The sequence below is a fragment of the Ursus americanus genome, chromosome 15 (assembly GCF_024610735.1).
Source record: "Ursus americanus isolate L20-20 chromosome 15, mUrsAme1.1.p, whole genome shotgun sequence".
Classification (NCBI taxonomy): Eukaryota; Metazoa; Chordata; class Mammalia; order Carnivora; family Ursidae; genus Ursus; species Ursus americanus.
The window spans coordinates 64,142,021-64,162,131 of NC_142141.1; the positions used below are offsets into that span (position 1 = coordinate 64,142,021).

Below are 20,111 nucleotides of genomic sequence, written 5' to 3' on the forward strand. Positions count from 1 at the left end.
TCCAGCCGACTCTGGCCTTACTGTGGACCCTGAAAGGGGGTGGGCAGTATTCTGAGGCCCAGAACACTGGATTCCCTCCTAAGCACATTTCTTCTCTGGCTTCACAGTGTCCAGGTGACCTCCTTCTGGAGGGTTCCTTGGAGCGGGCAGTGGGTTTGGGAGGTAGGCGGTAGCCTCTGGGCTGCTTGTCTCCTGCTCCTGTGTTCTGGACCCTCCATCACCTGGGGGCTTCCGGGGATGGCCCTGCCCCTCCCCCATGCCTGCATCCTGACCACGGTGGGGTTCCTTCTTTCCTCCATCATCACATCTGTCTCACTGAACTTAGAGGCTGTGCTCGCGTAGACCAGACGCATTGGCCAGCAATACTTGGGCCTGGGAACAGGTGTCGTGGGGATGGGCTCTGCAGGCGGAGCTGTTTGAGCGGGCCGGCCCGCGGGGGTCCTGCTCACGCACTGGGAGCCCCCTGGGCTGGGGGACAGCAGAGGGGCCACAGGAGGGGCCGGGTTTGGGTATATACTCTGCTCAGGGTCACGGGTCACGGCTCTGGCGGGGGCTAGATCGAGGACCTCGGGGGAATGAGCGGCCCCACAGGTTACAGCAAGAGCAGGTCAGCCCAACTGGGCAGCAGCAGGGTGGCCCAGACAACCTTTTGGGAGAGGCAGGGGGGTTCGTGGGTGTCAGCCTGAGCTGTCCTGGGGGCTTGAACTGCACAGGTGCCCCCCCCCATGTCTGCTTCAGCAAATCTGGGGAATTTGCAGTTTGGGGGAGTTAAGATGCTGCTGGTGGGGTGGGGGGCCGCATGCTCAGAACCCCCTGGTTCTCCGAAGGAGGATGGGCTGTCTTGAGCAGCGGCCCTAGGGGCGCAGAGGTGGCTCCGAGGTCAGGGTTAGGAGTTTGGAGGTGGCTAGAGGTCGTGGAGGGTCAGGAGCCCCACCCAGGGCCCTTGGCCTCCCTGGTCAGAGCCTCACCTAACAGCACCTGAGAGGTGCCCCCCGACAGAGTGCTGTGCGTGGAGCTGCAGGCTTTCTCAGGATGACAAGCCGAGCTCTGCCCCAGCTTAGCCTCGGTTGGGGACGAGCCCACATGTGGGAGACACTTGTGTGCCCGTCCAGAACACCAGGCGGGGGCTGCGGTGTGCGTGGGGGGGCTATGCAGAGTGCTGGACAGACATCCTGAACAGATGGAAAGAGCTAGAAGGATTGCACAAGACGAGGAGGGGAGCAGCCCAAAGAAGATGTAGCCTGTGAAGAAAGGGCCCCACCAGGGAACTGGCTGTCTGCCTGTGTCCTGAGATAGTGGGACGGCTTCTTTCCAGGATGTCCCTGATGGGGCCATGTGACGTGTGCCAGGATGCCATCGAGTGTACCTTGGATGGGGCTGGCGCTAATGCAGCCCAAACTTCCAGGGCCCAAGTGCATCTCATGTCAGGGTTTATGGCTATTGCCTTGTTTACTGCTGCCGCCGTGCAGAGTGTCTCAGGGACTGAGCTGACCCATTTATGGCAGACCCAAGTCCACGGAGCGGGTCGTAAATGCACCGGAGATGAGCAGTGCGGAACTGTGCCCCACCCGACCCGCACGCCGACCAGGCCGCGGTGGTGCCTGCGCTGTCCTAAACGGGGAGGACTGACCTGCCCTGCTGGGGCCGCGCCGGGACCCCACACCAGGCACCTGAGCTGACCCGCCACTGGCCCCCACCTGCTCACACGCCCACCAGCCCATTCCTGGTGTTTCCATCGCAGACCAGACCCTAGAGGTCAGCCGCTCAGCCGTCCGTCCTCCACAATCTCCTGAGACTTGTTTCTCTGGTAGAGGCGTGCTGTTGGCGTTTTACTCAGGATCACACGTTCTTACTGAAATGTTACACCCTTGAAGAGGCTGGTGCTTGGTTAGGCTCAACTCACTGAAAACTCTTTCTGGTTCATCTCCTTAAAACCAGGATGTGTGCGGCCAGACCTCCTCCAGTGAAACATGAAAACAAGGGTTTTAAAGCAAGAGGAAACAACCGAGTTTTCTGGTCTTCCCTAGAACTAAGCTGCACATTAGAAAGCTCATTGGCTGATGTGTTCTCTGAACATGCAGGCAGCGGGTGGAGCTCAAGATGAGTGGTTTAAGAGGAGGCATAAATGGTGCCCCCAGGGCCTCCGAATGCGCTGAGGGTCACTCCCCGCCCCCCAGCCCCAGTTCCTGCCCCTCGCTCACTGGCACCTGGACACGTCGCTGCTTACCTGTGAGCACACTGTAAAGGGCTTCCCAAACCTGGGTGGGCTCAGAATCACCCAGGCACTCTGGGAGGTGGAATAATGACCCCTCAAAGCACCTATGTCCTAATGCCAGAACCTGACTTGGCAAAGGGGAATTACAGGTACAGGTGGGATTAGGTAGCTAGTCAGTTGACCTCAAGATGGGGCGGTCATCCGAACTATCCAGGTGTACCCAGGGTGATCACAGGGTGAAGATGGGGTATCGGAGAGGCATAGGTGAGAAGGACTCATTGGCCTTGCTGGCTTTTTGATGGACGAAGGGACTGTGAGCCAAGAGTCACAGCATGGGGGCCAAGGTGCCAACCTGACCCTACCATGGGGCTTGGGATGCACCTCAGGGGGCGCTCTTGGGCTAACTCCATTTTAATACTCAGCTCCTCTTAGGGGGACAGTAGTGCAGGCGCTTCTGTTTCCTGGGGTCTCGCTGCCTGTGACAAACAGCCCCAACAGGCTCCTCTGGGGACTTTTCAGCACCCTGGACAGCGTTTGTCCCGCTGGGGATTATTAGGTTCTGGGTCTTCACAGGGTTTGATGCCAGCGGCACGAGGGGCTCACGGCCTCCTGTGGCAAGTCAGGAGCAGGCCTGTGTGTCGGGGCCCAACACCTCAGACCTGATCCCTGGTTCACACAGGAGGGAGAGAGGATGGAGGGGGGCAGAGGGAGGATGGGGGAAGGAGGGAGGAAGGGAGGGAAGAGATGAATGGACACATGGATGGATGGAGGAGAAGGAGGGAGGAAATGGATGGATACATGGATGAATGGATGGACGGACAGGATGGATGGATAGATGGAGTGGGGAGGGAGGGGGAGGAGACGAATGGACAGAAGGATGGATGGAGGGAGGGGAAACAGATGGATAGGGAGGGAGAAAACGGAAGGAGGGGGGAGGGAGGTGCACAGGAGGGCAGGTGGGGCTGGGTGAGGAGGCGCCCCCCCACTGAGGCTTAGAAGGGTCTGGTGTGGAGTGAGTGAAGCATTCCTTTGGAGACAGTAGGAACCTGAATGAGAATCAGCCTTTGTGTACCTTCTTGACCCATATTTGAGTCTCTGAGGAAATTTTTAAAGGACAAAGAGTGGTATTCTCAGCAGTAAGGTCAGGAGAGCGTCCAGCGCCTGTGGATCCTGGCCGTGTTCGCAGCCAGACCCCAGCCCCTGCCTGTGCTCACGCAGCGGGGATGCGTCCCGGGGCGAGAGTGGCCAGGCCGTGGACGCAATGAGGATCCCCCGCACACCGGCTTGCCCAACCCTGGGCCTCAACATGGACCCGGTCCCCTGCTGCCTGAGAGGGTCCGCCCCACCCATCCCGAGTGCCCTCGGCCAGAAAGGGGCTTCCCTTCCCACCCACCAGGGGGACAGCCTCCACTCTCCCTTGGAGATGACCCTTCAGATTCCCTCAACTCTGGTGGCGCCAGGCCCCAGCTGCACGTGGTGTGGATGTGAGCCTCCCCAGAGGCCGCTCTGCCGGCCTGCTTGGCCCCCGGGCCCGCCTGCCCTTCTGCCCATAGATGGATCTGCTGGGCAGCTGGACACAGCGTACGGCCACCCAGGCAGCTCCATGCGGCGCCCCAGAGGGCAGGGCCCTAGGGGCTGGACACCAGGCTCTCTCCGGTCTGGACGGACAGTGTGGACCATGGTGAGGGAGCTGGCCTGTGCCATGAGCAGGGTCCGCGGAGTGCAATGGTGTTGGCAAGCAGCAGCCACAGGTCAGGGTCTGGGCAAGTGTGTAATGGGGTCCAGCTCTCTGGGAGCAAGTGGCACACAGGCTGGTCCTCCCTGCCACCCCCAGCCCAGCCCTCAGCTGGCCCCTCTGTCCTGCAGCTTCGGGCACCTGTCCTGCCAGGTGTCCTGCTTCCACCTGCGCTTGGCGAGCAGCTGGCCAAGAGCCACAGCCGGGACCCACAGTGAGGGCAGGAAGCACAGGAGGACGCAGGTGGCCTGCACCCAGCCCGGGTAGGACTTCTCCTGCCGCGAAGGGAACCGTGCCTGTGGGGACACAAGACCACAGGTGAGCCTCTGGGGGAGGGACAGGTGAGGCTGTGCTCGGCCTCAGGGACTGAGCGGTGTGAGCCAGCCTCACCCTGCCTGTTCCCAAAAGAAAGCATCAGGGTTCAGGGTGGGCAGTGGCAGCGAGGACACGGGGACCCGAAGGGTCATGTTTGGGCTGAGCCTCTCATGGGGATTGGGGCTCTGAGACATGGGCCTGGGATCTGGGGCATTCTATGGAGCACCTCCCACCACACAGAGGGGCTGCACGGCCTCGGGGGCTGCCTTGGCCTGACCTGCAGGACTGGCTGGACCCTGTGCCCCACTCCCATTCTGTAGGAGGGGGTGACACCACCCACCCAACTCGAGGCACGTCTTTTGAGGTCAATGTGAGACACTAGTGTGTGAATCTGATAGGACAATAGTCATGAAAATTCTTGAGAAATATGGTGCCATTCCTCCTTCGCCCACCGCTGGCGATGTGGGGCCAGTCCTCTTTCTAAGGAGAGCTTGGAACAGAGTTACTTCCATGCTCCCAAGAAAGGGCAGCAGCACAAGTGAGGCTTCGAGGGGCCAGATAGGTGGCAGGCCAGCAGGACCCACGCAGCTCAGAGCGCAGCCCAGTGGACAAGGGCTGGCAGCAGAGACTGACCTGTGCTCCCTGTCTTCTGACCATGCTCAGTGGCAGCCCAGTGACGTGCACCCTACACAACTTTCCTCGACTCAGACCAGGAGCGGGCATTTGCGGGCCAGCCCCACAGTGCACGGGAAGCGTGACTCAAGGCCGCATCCCTGGGTGAGCTGCTCTGGGGACCTGGAAACTGCTCAGGTCCTCCTGCCACTGAGGCCTTGCCCAAGGTCCCTACCATGGTTGGCTTTGATGCCCCCAGGGGCCCTGAAGGTCTGGCGGCCCACAAGGTCACTTAGGATGTCATCTGGGTTCTGAGTGGCACCAGGGAAGGGCCAGGCCGGCCCGAGGTGGCTCCCAGCTCCGCCCGGAGGACCTACGTATTGGGTGTCCCAGGCCCTGTAGCTCAGCGGCGTCCAGGCCAGGACAGCAACGTAGGCCACAAAGATGCTCAGCAGCAGCAGCGGGCTGACCACCTTCCAGGTCACCCGCCAGAAGAGACCAGGCCGCCTCCCGGTCATGCCGGCTATGTCATCGCCGAACCTGTCACAGAGACACCGGGCTCGGGGGCGGCCACGTGCCCACTCAGCTGGCGGCCTTCAGCCGGTGTCACCGAGACAGGGCCCACGGGGACTCCCCACCACCACTCTGACCGTTGCTGCCACTCAGAAAGGTGGTCACTCTCGGGCCCCCAGTCAGTATGGGAGAAGGCCCCAGGGAGCAGGTCATCCAGCTGGGGCTCCTGGGGGCTCTGCCAGGGCTCCGGGGGTGGGGTGGAGGTGACCCAGGACATGCAGCAGCCACGCAGACACCCTGGACCATGGTGTCAGCTCTGCCCAGGAGCTGTCAGGAAGACAGGACCCTCCTCACAGCCCCTCCCTCGGCTGCTCTCCTGTCTGTCTCTGCTTGACAGCGCTCTCCTGTCTGTCTCTGCCTGACAGCCCTGGCTGTGCCCAGGGCTCACTGTTTCTCTCCACATTGCTGGGCTAGTCCCCCCGGATGGTTGCCTCTTGCTACTCCCTCTCCGGGTGGGACAAGCCCTCTGGCCCCCGTGCCCACAGAACAGCGGTGAATGCCCTGGCATTTGGGGCCTCCCAGGACCCCCTAGGGAGCAAGGACAGAGGTCACAGCTTCTAGGACCATCTGAACAGGGCTATGGTCAAGGGTCACAGGTGTGAGAGGTGAGACTGACAGGTGTGAGCCGCAGGTGTGACAGGTACGAGTGGCAGGTGTAAGCATAGGTGTGACAGGTGTGAGCACAGGTGTGACAGGTATAAGTGACAAGTGTGAGCAGAGGTGTGAGGAAGGTGGGACAGGTGTGAGCACAGGTGTGACTGCAGGTGTGACATGTGAGCGATGGAGGTGGCAGGTGTGGTGTGGTTGTGAATCCAGGTGTGCAGTGGCCCAGAGTCAGGTGGCGATGGGCAGGACCTGTGCTGGGCCTCCTCGGAGGCCTCCAGGACAGGGTCAAGGCAGGAGGGCCCCCAGTGCCCTAGTGTCCACCTGTCCTCGGGCTTTCGGACTCTGCCCTGCGTGGCTGCAGACAGGCCATCTTGTCGCCCACCCCCACAGGTTGGAGGCCCGAGCAGCAGGTGGGGCAGGGTCCCGATGGTGCTTCTTGGACCGCTGGGAGCCGCCCCATGTCTGCTTTGGGAGGGTCTCAGGTGGTCCTGCCCACCCTGCGTGGCCCAGGACAGCAGCTGCCGCGATGCCCGTGCCTCGCGCACAGGGGTGCTGGGAGCAGGAGGGCGGGGCCCCGAGGGGGCGCACACTCACCGGTGCATCCCATACACGTAAGTGACCCCGACCACCTCGAGGAAGGCGAAGATGATGAGGTTCAGGGGCGCGGCGTAGCTGTCAAATACCTCCAGCCAGTAGTTCCCCGACTGTAGCGTGAAGCAGATGGCCAAGAGAAAGCAGAGGAGGCAGACCAGCCCTGGAGGGACGGCGGCGCCCCCTTGTCTGAGCCAGTGCCCCCGCTTCTCTGGCCCTCCCGGCACCACGTCCAGGGGCAGGAGGACGCACGCGATGGGGGCTTGGTGTCCGTGGGCAGTGCTGGGAGTAACCCCTGCTCTGCCCCTGCCCGACCCCGAGGTCCCCACGATGGCCCTCGTGGGATGCCGAGTCAGTGCAGAGACTCCGGGACCGGCCCTGAGGGGCGACGAGGCCAGACCCAGCCTCCCGCTGGGCCGCTCATGGAGGAAGGGTATCTGGACAGCAGGCAGCAGGGAACGGACGGCCAGGAGGCGGGGGAACAAGCAGGACAGGCCTACAAGTGGGCTGGCTGTCCACTCACCGGTCAGGGCCTCCTTGGGGAAGAATCTGTGCGTGACCCCCATATCCAGGAGCGGCGTGATGATGCTTTCCATGTTCCCGAACATGGATGACAGGCCCAAGGTGAAGAGCATACTGAAGAACAGCACGGCCCACCCGGGGGCCCCCGGCATGTGGAGGATGGCCTCCGTGAAGACGATGAAGGCCAGGCCCGTGCCGGAGGCACTCTGCAACACACGTGCACGGGGCTCTGATGCTGCGGCACTCACGGTGACCCCTCCCCATTGCCGGCGCCAGGCCCTGCCCTCTGTGGCTACACCAGCCACCGGTGCACCTCTGAGGGAACGGAATCTTTCCCCTAATGCCCTGCAGCTAGCAGACGACTGTAGGCCCAGGGGTGTTGGGCTCAGGGGCATCACCCCCATATCCAGGGGTCCACAGCTGCCCCTCACCCTTGGAGCAGCCTCCCGACTCCGGCCACACCCCGGCTCTATGACCCATCCTCTGCCCCCACCCCCAGCTGAGTGCACCAGCAACACCCAGTCTCCTGGGTCAGGCTGGCTCCCAGCCCCTGGGCAGGGCCCTGTCGGACACATTGCATCTGAGGCCACAGGCTTTCTGGAAGCCCAGCCCTGCAGAGGCGCAAGGCCGGCCCAGAGTCCTTTGTTCCCAGCTGCCAGGCCAGCCTGGGCCACGTCTGGGGGGAAGATCGCAGCCGTCTGGGTACCTTATCCAGAAAGTCTTCCAGGCGGCAAGCCTCCAGGGGGAGCCTGGCCACCCTCTCGGGCTGGGTGGCGTTCAGGTGCGCGAGGACGGCGGCATAGTCGCCCCTGGAGATGCTCTGGTCGGGGAAGTCAAACTCATTGATGAGGTGGAGAGCGTTTCTGCAGAGACACGGACAGGCCTGTGCACGCTCAGCTGGGCACGCTGCACCCCAGAAACACCCAGAAGGACACCAGCACCGCTGCAGGGACAGAGGGACCCCGGCCTGGAGGGGACACTCCCCTGAGGGCATAGAGGGCAGCAGCAACCCCCTGGCCTCCTCGCCTTGTGCACCGGGGCAGCGCCCGGGCAGGGCTCAGGAGGAACAGTGGCCTAGTTACGTCCACCTGCCGCCACCAGCAGGTGCTCACGGGCTTCGAGGCTCGCGGCTCAAACACAGGCCTGTGGTATTCCCAAATTTCTTACTTTGCCTACTTGCTGAAATCTCTTTGTAACCTCAAAATTAGTACTCGTGGCACTTCTGGGGTTATTAGTGGCTGTGTGCAGAGTCGCCCGGGGCCCAGGTCAGCAGGCGACGCTCTGCCCTCTGGTTGCAGCTCATACGGTCACAGGCATCCTTACAGTCAGCTTAGGGCCACGCTGTTCGCAGTTTTATGCTCTTTGCTGGTGATTTTGCTGTTTAAAGTGTCCCCCAAGGACAGTGCGCCACTGCGGTCTGGTGGCCGATGCATGAGGCGGCCGGGCTGTGGCTCGCAGCGAACATGGCAGGGGAGCCTCGTTCGGACCCGAGTCACGGCTGTCACCGTGAGCACACGCTGGCTCACAGTGCTCAGTGGAGACAGCTGAAAGCGCTGCCCCTGCTGCTCCCCGGGGGGTCACACTGTTCACCATGTGGGCGCTGCAGTCTTTCCAGAACATTCCAGTGGGTGCACACATCCCGCAGCAGTCAAGCTCAAGCTGTGCCTGGTGTGGCTGCTCAGTGTCCCCCTCTGTCCTCTGTGGGCCGTGGCCCTGAGCGTGGCCAGAGTGTGGCCTGAGCGTGGTTAGCACAGGTGTCGCGGTTGACGGGGCTGCCCGGCAGCATCGTGGGGGGGCGAGCCTGCACCCCACCACGGATCTGCCTGGTGGACTGCCTCTGCAGGGCTATTTGGGAGCAAGAACTGACGGCCTTTCAACGCCGTGGCATTGATGCAACAGTCCCACATGCGCGGGCCGCCCTAAGGCCTCAGTGACCTGTGCTGTCGCGGCCGGTGACCACAGACTGAAAGCCGCAAGCGAACAGACATTTATTCTCCCAGCTCTGAGGCCAGAAGTCCACGGGAGGGGTGTCAGCCGGGCCACACTCCCTCCCAAGGCTCCAGGGGAGGGTCCCTCCCGCCTCCTCCAGCTCCTGGTGCCCAGGCATCCCTCCAGCCTCTGTCTGCCTCCTCACATGGCCTCCCCCATGTGCGTCTGCGTGTCTCCGCCTGTCTCTCGTAAGGACACAGTTGCTGGATCGGTGTGACCTCATCTTAACCAGTGTCTGCCGGGACCCCACCTCCACGTCGGGTCACGCTCTCTGCTGCGGGTGGACGCGAACCTCTGGAGACTCCCCGCCCCACTCCCCTCAGGAAGGAAGAGGTGGTCGTGTGGGGCCCAGAGCAGCAAGCATCTGAAGGCCGAGCGCTGTGGACACCCCTCCCTCAGAGCCAAGGGCCCCGTGCTCACCTGTCCAGGCAACGCCCGTGGTCATTGGCCGCCTTGAATCCCAAAACTGAGAACACAGCAATGGATGCATAGAGGGAAGTCATGCTGTTGACCAAGGCGATGGTCACTGTGTCCTTCTCACAGTTGTTCCTGGCACACACACGCACACAGCGCCTCTGTGCTCAGGGCCATCTCCACACCCGACCTGGGACACGCCCGACACACGGAGCCTGCATGCCCATGACCCCGAGCACTGGCGCTGTTCCTGCTAGTCTCAGTACAATCTCGGACCCCCTTCCACAGTCCCCTCCCCGCTGGCCCCTCCCCCATTGACCCCCTCCCTAATGACCCTTCCCCAGTAACCCCTTCCCTACCAACCCCCTCTCCTCTGACCCTCCCTGACCACACCTCCCTGCTGACCCCCTCCCCACCAGGCCCCTCCCCACCCACCCCAGCTCAAAACTGTGGATGGTCTAAAACCCTCAGCCTCCACCCCTGTCCCCCAGGCCTGGACACAGGGAGCTGAGGACAACACGGGGCACCGTGGAGCCTGGCAGGGGCTTTGGGGAGATTATCTCCACGGGAGGAACTCACACAAGCCACATGGAGTGGGCGGAGGTAGTCACTTGCCGGGCGTAGTTGTGTGAAACCCCCGAGCCCACACTCTACATCCCCACCCCTGCACTCCAGGGAGGGGGATGTTCTGGCCACCACATGGAGTCACGTTAGTTCGGGTGGTCCCAGTGGCGTGCAGCCGCCTGGTTTATGATGTGGCAGGTGGTGCTTTAGTGCCCGAGCACCGGGGGTTCTTACAGCAGGTGCGCGGTTCCCGCAGCGAGGTGGCCGCCCCATGTCCATCTTAAGTGACCAGGGAGGCTGATATATACCGTGTGTCTGCTTTTATGGCCTCGAGCATGACACACATGTTTCCTGTGGGTCGGTGTCAGCTCCGGTTATGGCCTTGTTCCTGGGATTGATTGTCCGGAATAGCTTCCTCCGGAACCCGCTAGAAGCTGCCGTAGGGGCCCAGTGCATGACTGAATCACTGGTAGAATTTCCACGAGTCTGCTCCTGTCACAAGTTCATACCAGGCCACGCGGGATGTGACACTGGAGGGGCTCTGTGCTTTCCGGAAATTTCGGGACAGGAGGCCCAGCCCCTCAGTGGAAGGAACCCACCCTTGAGCCCGGGCCCTACCTGGGCGGGTTGTAACTTGCAAAAGCAATGTGCCCTCCTAAGGCCAGGGACAGGGAGAAGAATATCTGCGTGGCTGCATCCAGCCAGACCCGAGGGTTCTGGAGAACTTGCACCTGGAAGACACAGAATCCTGTTGTGCCGCAGACGAACCACACCCACCAGGGAGCCCACGGCCCCAGAACATTCCCGAAGCTCCCTCGACGTCTCTCGTGAAGGAGTGTGAACAGCTTAGGGCCACCGGTGAGAGAGCACGACTGAAATGGCGGTTCACAGGGCAAGCGTGGTCTTGCTGTTCTGTGCTGGGTTAAGCAAAGCCACGGCTCCCATCCATGTGGGACACACAGGCTCTGAGAACTTGGCTGGCCGGCCGCTCAGGGCTGAGAAATGGGTCTGAGCAGCTTGACTTGGGTGTGTGTATTCTGCTCCTCGCAGACATGGTGGTTCTGGGGACTTGAAGGGTCCCGCAGTGCCTGGGACACGGTGCCCGGTGTCTCTGCTGCTGGGGACGGACCCGGGCTCCTGCACGTCCACACCCTGTGCAGCCCCTGGAAACTCCCAGGGAATGCTAGGGTCCTAGACAGTGTGGAAGGGTCTAGGACGGGTGCGGGCTCCAGTGCGGGCCCTTGGGGCCTGTGACTCCTCGTCTGTTAAGACACGTGCAGCTGGCTAGGCCCTCAGAGTTATGAGGTGCAGAGCACTGGGGGAACATCGGGCCCCAGGTGGCTCCTCCCCTGGACCCCGCCAGCAACATTCCCCGGGCTACATGTCACAAACCAAGTCCTCCTCCTGCTCCCTTCCTCTGACCCTGACCTCCTCCCTGAGACCCCATACCACCCTCCTTGCCCTCACCCGCATGTGGCCCTGGGCGGCCTGGCCGCTGGCTAATGGCCATTCACACAGCCAGGGGATGGAGCGAGCTGGGCTGGGCTGGGCTCTGACTCATGTGTTTCCTGGAGCCTGGACTTCAATTCAAACCAACTTACATCCGGAGTGAACAGGTAGATTAACCCTTTGACTGCCCCGGGCAGGGTGAGTCCTCTGATAAGGAAGATCGTCAGGACCAGGTAAGGAAACAGGGCTGTGAAATAAATTGCCTTTAAAAAAGACCAAATTGTTAGACTTTTCAATGGTTTCTGTTCCGTATACAACCACTAAGAGGCAGGTGTGCTGTAAACGCTTCCGTGGCCAGCCTCCTGTCAGTCATCTGGGATTCCAGCCAAGCCAGTGCAGAGGGCACCATGGGGCCTGTGGGCCCCATTCAGGCTCCGAGGGTCTGGTGCTCATGGGGACGGTCACAAGCAGATTCACATACACGCTTGTGTCTGTGGGGCGGGCGCTGACCATCCCAGGCGAGTGGGCCTCCCGCTTACCCACACCCCAGGTCTCCCAGGCACCAGCCCTTCTCCTCCTCCCCATGCCCACAACCGGCCACTTCACAGGGGCCTTGGGGCCACGCCTGCCCACACCTGTCTCCCCAGCATCGGACCACTGCCCCCTCCTGGGTGTGATCTGGGGTCTGCACAGAGTAAATGTCATGACTCTCTACCCTCACGGCTGCCTCCAAGTCCCTGAGTAGACTGGCTGGGGAGTCACTCCGATGCCCCGTAGGGACTTCCATCTCAGGGCTATTTGGAATTTCTGGTGGCTTGTTGGGCCTAATGGTTGCTTTGGTCTAAATCAGTAATTCTGGCCCTTTCAAGCACGAAGACCCTCGCAAGACAGCAGCCATAACGCGCCAACTAGGAAAATGTGCAGGCACGTGCACACGCCTGGACCTGTGCCGGAGGGCCACAAATGTGTGTCGGGAGCCATGTCGCAGACATTGAAAGGGAAGATGTGTGTCCGTGCCCCGGGAGAAGAGAGGGTGCATGGCGAGGGCAGGCTTTCCAGCCAGAGGCCCAGGCCTGCCCTGGTCTTCTGCACAGAAACCACATAACTGCTGACACACTTCTCCTCATCACTGAATTCTCTTCAGAAGATGGTGAACTGTTTAAAATGAACATGCTGGAGCACGTTTACTGCTCACAGACCATCATAGTGAAATGTGAGCCAGCGGCAGGAAAGCAGAGGAAGGCAGCGTAACACGAGTGAGGGTCTGCTGTCTCATCCCGGGGGCAGTGTTGCTTCCAGACGGACCGATGGCCAAGGCCCTAGTCCAACACCGAGGGTAGAACAGTTACCGCTGAAGAGCCAACAGATGGATAGGGTGGGGTCATAAGAAACACCCAGGAAATGGGAGAAGCAGGAACAGAGAACAGAGGGGACCAGTAAGAAACAAACACAGGATGGCAGACGGAGCCTGGATTAATTGTCACACTAAACGTAAAAGGTCTAAATAGCCAAACAAGGGCAGGGACTGCCAGCTTCGATAGAAACACAAGATCCAGCTGGTGCATCTGCAAGAAACCCACTCTAAACATGCAGACCCAAACAGGTTAAAAGGAAAAGAGCGGAGAAAACCTCCCAGTCGGAGTCTGAGCAGAGTGTCGCCGGGTAAAGGCGCCCACGTCCAGGGAGGGCACTGGTCCTCACGTCTGCACCCTCCCAGCACAGCCTCCCAGTAAGCCCATGCATGAACACCAAGCTGGAGGGAGCCGGGCAGTGGGGACCACCCGAGGGGTCTCACCTTGCCTGTGGATTCGATGCCTCTGATGACACACAGGTACACGACTGCCCAGGATGCGGCCAAGCAGGCCAGCAGCCGCCACTGGATGGAGCCGTTGTCGCTGATGTCAGCCGTGATGTTCAGCGTCTGCCGGTACCAGAAGTAGCTCACGGTGCTGCTGGCCTGGCACTCGGCCTCGAACCCTGGAACCAGGAGGGTCCTGTCAGGGGCTGGCCACAGAGCTCAGGCCCGGATGTGGGCTCCGCAGGCCTCCGCCCAGGAGTGCAGTGTGTGGATAACCAGGCCTGGGGCTGCTGCACCAGCACAGGCACACGGGGCAGGACCCGTGGCCCCTGCTGCCCAGGGCGTGCAGGTGTGGCTAGAGGGCTGATGCAGGGAGACTGCTGGCCCAGACGTGCCCCTGGGCTGGCCTCGTTCAGAACGTGCCAAGCTCAAGTTAGTATCCGCAGATGCAGGAAGTGAAGGAGGGTTAAGAAAGCTTCATGAGCCAGTGCAAAAGAGTGACATTTCCTGTGCTGTGAGTATCTCTGCGGCAGCGCGTGGCTGAGGTCTGGACTTAATCCAGTGAAAGCCGCCGTGCCGCCCACTCAGCCTCTCATTGCTGGGCATGCACGCAGCTGGGCTGAGAATACATGGGGTCTCTGCGGGCCCCGGACCCATCAGCGGTCAGATACGGTGGGGTAAGGAGAATAGGATTTCATATGTGCTGTTCAGGAGAGCCCGTGCGGGCCCCCGGGAGGCAGGGCTGAGCGTCCAGCCCCCCAGCGCTCCTGCCCCCCGCCACGCTCCAGCCCCCCAGCGCTACCTGTGCGGTTGAGGTCCAGCGGGCAGGAGCTCCAGGGGAGCGGGTACTGGAAGGAGTTGAGCAAATACCACAGCACCCACGTCAGGACGGTATTGTAGTACAGGCTGACCAGGAAGGACACAGTGAGGCAGCCCAGCCCTGCGGAGAGGCGGCACTCAGCTCCTCCCCCGCTCCCTGGCCACAGAGCTCCAGACACCCCGCACCCCACTCCGGCTCCCTGTCGTCCCCAAGGCCTCCTGCTGCTCGTCCCCCGCCAGCCCACATGTGGCCCCTGCACGGAGGGCGGGGCGTCGTGCTCATGCCCATGTGGCCCCTCCCTCAGCTGGGCCAGCATCTGCCTCTCCACGGGCTTCCCAGCAGACCCCGCAGACAGCGCTGCAGCCCCCTGTGGGGCCTGTCACAGACCCAGAGGCGCCCAGAGGGGCTGCTCGGACCCCTCCCTGCAGCACTCACCCCACGGCACTCCGGGCGTCAGGCTTGCCCTCTGTCCAGGCCCCCCTGGACACTCTCAAGCTCCCAGGTGTGTGGGCTCAGTGCCCGCGGGCACATACGCCCGGGTGATCCGGGACCGCTTGCTGCTACTCCGTGGGGCTGGGCCTGCTGCCTCCTCCTCCTGCACCCTGAGCTGACCCCACGCAGCGCCCTGCACCCAGATCCCCGCTTGCGCTGTGGGGGAACCAAGCAGGGCCTCCTGGAGGAGGCATAGTCAGAGCACGAGCAGACCCAGCTCCCGCAGGGACGCTGCCACGCCCATCTAATCCGAACTGCTACGTCCGGGCCCGTCTTCTGCAGGGTCACTGAATATGAGCTGGAAGGACGGGCTCACACACGGCACACCCGGGACCTGCAGACCCCCATCCTCCCAGCAGCTCCGGGCAGGGGTCAGAGGGCGGCAGCCTACCCACACCGCCCAGGTAGGGCGAGATGGCCGTCCACACCCCGATGCTTCCTCTCCGCAGGCGCTGGCCGATGGCCAGCTCGATGTAGAAGATAGGGATTCCCTCGAGGACCAGGGCGATGAGGTAGGGGATGAGGAAGGCCCCTGCAAAGACACAGGGTCATCGGAGGGTCGACGACTGCCTGGTGGGGCCTTGGGCTGGGACGGATGGGCCTGCATGTCGGGCACCTGGTCGGCTGCTGTTTCAAGCCACTTGGCAGCGTCCCACCTTGTGAGACCTTGGGGGCAGGTTTCATGCCACGACGAGCCGTGTTGTTCTTACAGGGATACCCCACACCCCAACTACGGGGCCTACTGCTATATGGGGCTGGTCTGGCTCCTGGCAGAATGTTGAAGGTGGACATTGGAAATGGTCTCTCAAGCTTTGTGCCTGAGTGGAGGCGGGAGCCCGCCTCTCCGTGCCTGGGTATGAGCATCGCCCCTGCATGTCTGGATGCTAGGAGGTGGGCACCTGTAGCCACGGCGGGGTGAGGCTCCGTGGTCCCCCAAGGGAGCACACACTGACCGCCTCCATAGGATCGATGGGAGAGCCACACTTTCTGCACTGGAAGCCAGCGGTGGCGGGAGCAGGAGAAAAGGCCACGGGTGTGAGGAGTGAGGGGCCTGGCCTTTCCCAGAGCCCACAGCCCCGAGTGGCCCCGCCAGATCGCCTGGGGGTGCCTGTGGGGAGATGCCGGCTCCCACATCCCACGGGACTGCGGGTGTTCTCATACTGTTGGGGGAAAGGAGTCCCCATACAGTCGGGAGCTGCATTGTCTTCCAGTTAACCACAGTGTGTGGGCCTGCTGGCCCTTAGGTGCTCCGGGACTGACAGCCGCTTTCCCCACCTGCATGCACAGGGAGGGCCACGTCGGGGAACGCGCTCCCTGCATCTCCCCGGCCCGGCGGGCCCAGTGCAGGCCCAGCCTCCCTGAGGGCCAGTCTCTCCCGGGGATTTTGCGTCGTGGTCAGAGGTTTTGATGCTGAGTTGAGGCCCTGGGGAGGACAGGTGGCCACTCAGCCCACATCAGCTTCTGCACGGGACGCCAGTATTTGGGACAAAGCAGTGCCTGTTGGTGTCATGCACATAGCTGCGAAACCGCCAAGGAGCTTGGAAGAGCAATGTGGAATTCTCAGAGACGGCCTTGAGGGACGCACCGGATGCCCCAAGGACGACCAGGGCACCTGTGGGCAGGGGCTTGGAGCTGGGGGTGTGAATACAGCCCGGACCACTTCAAGGAGTTCCTGGCAGGAAGAGGGGCCAATCACAGGCCAGGGGTCCAGGGTCCAGATGGAGGAGCCCTCCCCAGCCTGCCCTTCTTCCCGTCCCACCCCACCCACACCACACACTGGGGTGTGCAGGTGTGTGCACCTCCCAGCCTCCCTTGCGCCTTGAGTGCACACCTGCTGCGTGGTAAGGACAGAGGGGACCAGCGACCCAGGCCCCGCAGGCAGGTGCTGGCCGTCAGACAGTGGCTCTGGGTCCCTGGTATTTGACCCACTGTCTGGAAAGGGCATGCAGGCTCCAGGCCGGCCAGGACCCACAGACCCCCGGCTGTGCGGGGAGGGTCACAGCCAGCAGGCCCAGGGCAGGGACCGCCCGGGAGGACCAGTCCAGGGGAAGGGGGGGGTTCTCCTCGTAGCCGACCTGGTGCAGCTGAATCAGCTTCGGGAAGAAGGGAGGGAGCAGCTCTGTGATCACAGGGGGAGAGTGGCACAGTCGGAGCTTCACTGCTTGTGGGTGCAGTTCGGCCCAGTCCAAAACACGTGTGGTCCGTGACTTGAATAAAAACCAAGCCGGTTTGGAGGAGGGCGCCGGTCGCAGGACGACCCAGCCGTGGGATTAGAGAGGTGGGACTTCGAGCCCCACCTGGAGCTCGGGCTGGGGAGAGGGCCTGCAAACTGCTAATCACCCAGGCCGGTGATTCAATCCGCCCTCCGTGGAAACGTGAGCCGCAGGGCTTGGAGAGCTTCCAGGCTGGTGAACGCGGGAGGTGCTGGAGGGCACGGCGCCGAGAGCGCGGGGGACTCCGACGCCCCCACTCTGTGCAGGATGCCGCGTGGCCGCTGTGGCGCTGTATGCTTTCTAGAAACCTGGTACTGGCGAGTGAGCTGTTTCCTGGGCTCTGTGAGCCCTTCTAGCAAAGTTCTGAATCTGAGGAGGGAACGTTGGTGCCCCTGACTTGTAGCAGACTAGGATGGACGTTGCGGACCCCGCGGGGAACCACTACTTGAGACTGGAGTCTGAGGTGCCGGCGGCGCCGCGGGGTTCGCGCTCGCTTCAGGTGGGTCGGCAGAAACGAGTTAAATTCTGCCCGGATTGGGAGAATTGGTTGGTGTGGGCAAAACCCTCACACGTGTGGTGTCAGACGATGAGAGTTTTTTCTGGTCGGGGCTGGGGGTGGCGAGATCGCGGCGCACATGCCATGCAGCGGGTCTGTGAGAGCCCCACGCACCGCCGGCCGGAGGGGTGCTGGAGGCCAGGCACACGGGTCCCGTCTTCTGAGAAAACGTCACGGAGAAAAGGGGATGGCTGCAGAGCCCGGCACGGCCAAGAATCCGAACAAGATACCCGACATCGTCCGGAGGAGAAAACGAAGGACAGAGAAGACCAGGGCGGGAGCGTGATACTCTGTCTCTGTGGATGGGGTGACTCAGTGTTGCCAAGACGGACATTCGTCCCCTGACAATCTAGAAATCCCACGCGACGCCCGTGAAACCTGAGAGTCTTCCGTGGAATCCACAGCCTGGCTGTGAAGTCGCGGGGGACAGTGACGGCCAACGCAGAACCGGGTCACAACAGGAGTGAGACGACTCGCCCTGCTGGACATTTGGACTGATTGTCCAACTAGGGTCATCACGTCCTCACACGACTCCGAAGTCTCCATGGAGTCCACGGGTGCTGAGCTTGCAACACGGCCGTGTGGAGATTGCGGACCACTCACTAGATGTCCCACTCGTGTTGCCACGGACACGGTCGTGAATTATTCCTGGGTTGGAACCTTAGACCCAAGCAGGTGCTTGGAGGGTCTCCATGCTGCCCTGCGCCGGCCACTGGTGAGGTCCACGCCCTGACCGCGGGGGCTGACGCTCACCCAGAAGCTGTGTGGAGGCAACAGAACACCCTGCAGGTGCGGCTGAGTGTTTCCCCTCATTCTGTTACAATGTTGCCTTTTAAGTCTCATCCTTAAAGAGAAGCCTACAGACCTGAGTAATCACTAAGGACAGAAAATATTCACCCTCAGGGGACATGAGTTTGCGCAGAATAGAAACGCAATAGGTCATCTGCTCATCTTACTATCGAAGTAATCAGTGGTGGTCGACGAGAGATAAAAGCATTCTTGCATGTGAGGGGTGCTTGTTTAGGAAAAGTATGAGTTTTTGAAACTTAAACATGTCATGACATTTCAGGAAGTGCGTCACACCTGGAAATAGGGCCTAAAAGAACTGTTTAAAGAGCAGGGTCCCCAGCCCATGAGCACAGGTGGTGATGGGCTGGTCCTGGCACCCAGTGCTGGGGACGCAGCCCGCCGGAGGCCCTCAGGCCAGACAGTGCCAGCTCACGGGTTCCGGAAGCTACGTTCCCGGGACAGTCCCGACACAACACAGCACAGAGCGATGCCCAACTGGTTCGGTTCCAAGCAGCATTTACTGACCTGCAGTGACCACCAGCATGTGGGTCACCCCTCTGAGCCCGAATGTACGTCTCCTGATGCACAGGGCAGCTCGGGCCCGGGGAGCGACCGGCTCCCCACCCCCCGGGCTGCGGGGTGCTCTGTGCCTCCAAGGAAACCCTCAGTCTCAGGTGACCCACGGCCCACAGTGCCCACCCAGCCCCAACCCCCGTGGAGGTTCTGAACACCTCGGGGACAGCAGTTCCAGGAGAGACGTCTCCTCCAACTTCTTATAATCAGGAAAAAATAATAAACTTCCAGGAAGCCGTTTCCTCATAAACAGGGACGCCACCCCCGGCACTGCCCCCACCCGGTCTGCTCTGAACAGGTCCTGAAGACCCCCACCCTGCACCTCCCCAATGCAGCCTGACCGCTGTCCACCCAGCACGGCCGGGAGGCCACTGTGTGCCCTGGGAAGGGGCCAGGACGACTCCCATCAGCCCTTCGCTTCTGCCCTGCTCCTGGTGGGGGCCAGAGGCATCGCCCCAAAGGAAACAACCCCCACATTTCCAGCCAGGGGCTGGTGGATGCAGGAGGATCGCCCTATAGGGCTTCCGGGGGCCTCAGGTCTTACACGTGCAGAAAGGGCCTTGATGGCAAGCGGACCTGACCCTGAGACCCGACGGGCCCCGAGGTTGCACCCCCAGAAAAGGACCGGCCTGGCCCGGGAGATGTTCCATGTCTGCTCCCCGGGGCCATGGGTGGCAGGTGGAGCCGGCTTGCCTGGCACCACCTTGGGCGCTGGTGAAGGGGGGGTGCCCTGGCCGGGCACAGACGGGGGGGGGTCACCGGCCTACGGTGAGCCGCATGAAGGGCGGCGTTCGGAAAGCTCCCCTGGGACCTGGCAGGCTGGACGGCAGCAGGTTGGACGGCCACTGCACAGACTCCCCGGGTGGCGGGGCCGTGGGGGCGGCTCACCTCCGCCGTAGGTCTGGCACAAGTACGGAAACCTCCAGATGTTGCCCAGCCCGACGGCAAAGCCGACGCAGCTCAGCAGGTACTGCAGCTTGCTGCCCCACACCGGCCGCTGCTCCCCCCGCTGCCCCCGCGCGCGCCATGCTACCTGCTTGCGCCTGCCGAAGGCCGGGTGCGCTCTCATTATTTAAAGGAAAACCAGTGGGCCAGTTAATTGGTAACTCAGGCCAGGCTCTCGCTCTCCCCCAGGCGATCCCTTCCTGACCCCGTGCCCTCCGCCCGCACCTCGCTCGTGCCCGAGGCAGGCGGCTGCCCCGGGTCCCACCAGGGCCTCCTGTTCCCGTCGGGGACACGCCCGGACTCCCAAGTCCACGGCATCTTTAGCTGTTTTATAAAAACC

The 20,111-nt window shown here is 62.1% G+C and overlaps 1 protein-coding gene across 1 annotated transcript; it reads right to left on the bottom strand.

The window, feature by feature from the left end:
- Positions 1 to 3,967: 3,967 nt before the first annotated feature.
- SLC6A18 (solute carrier family 6 member 18) lies at positions 3,968 to 19,895 on the bottom strand. The gene is made up of 12 exons (XM_045808005.2): positions 19,715 to 19,895; positions 15,087 to 15,227; positions 14,186 to 14,323; positions 13,381 to 13,562; positions 11,738 to 11,848; positions 10,755 to 10,867; positions 9,579 to 9,707; positions 7,876 to 8,032; positions 7,171 to 7,375; positions 6,651 to 6,810; positions 5,255 to 5,417; positions 3,968 to 4,246 (listed from the first exon to the last, which is right to left on the bottom strand). The coding sequence occupies exons 1-12, from the start codon at positions 19,893 to 19,895 to the stop codon at positions 4,058 to 4,060; spliced, it is 1,869 nt and encodes a 622-aa protein (XP_045663961.2). The 3' UTR covers positions 3,968 to 4,057.
- Between the last annotated feature and the right edge of the window lie 216 nt (positions 19,896 to 20,111).

Bases quoted from the DNA above. Each gene is read 5' to 3' on its own strand.
- SLC6A18 (XM_045808005.2), bottom strand. From the start codon at position 19,895: ATGAGAGCGCACCCGGCCTTCGGCAGGCGCAAGCAGGTAGCATGGCGC. The intron at 11,849-13,380 runs GTGAGACCCCTC...TCTTTTTTAAAG, and splicing joins GCATCGAATCCACAGGCAAG to GCAATTTATTTCACAGCCCT. The intron at 7,376-7,875 runs GTACCCAGACGG...CGTGTGTTGCAG, and splicing joins TGGAAGACTTTCTGGATAAG to AGTGCCTCCGGCACGGGCCT.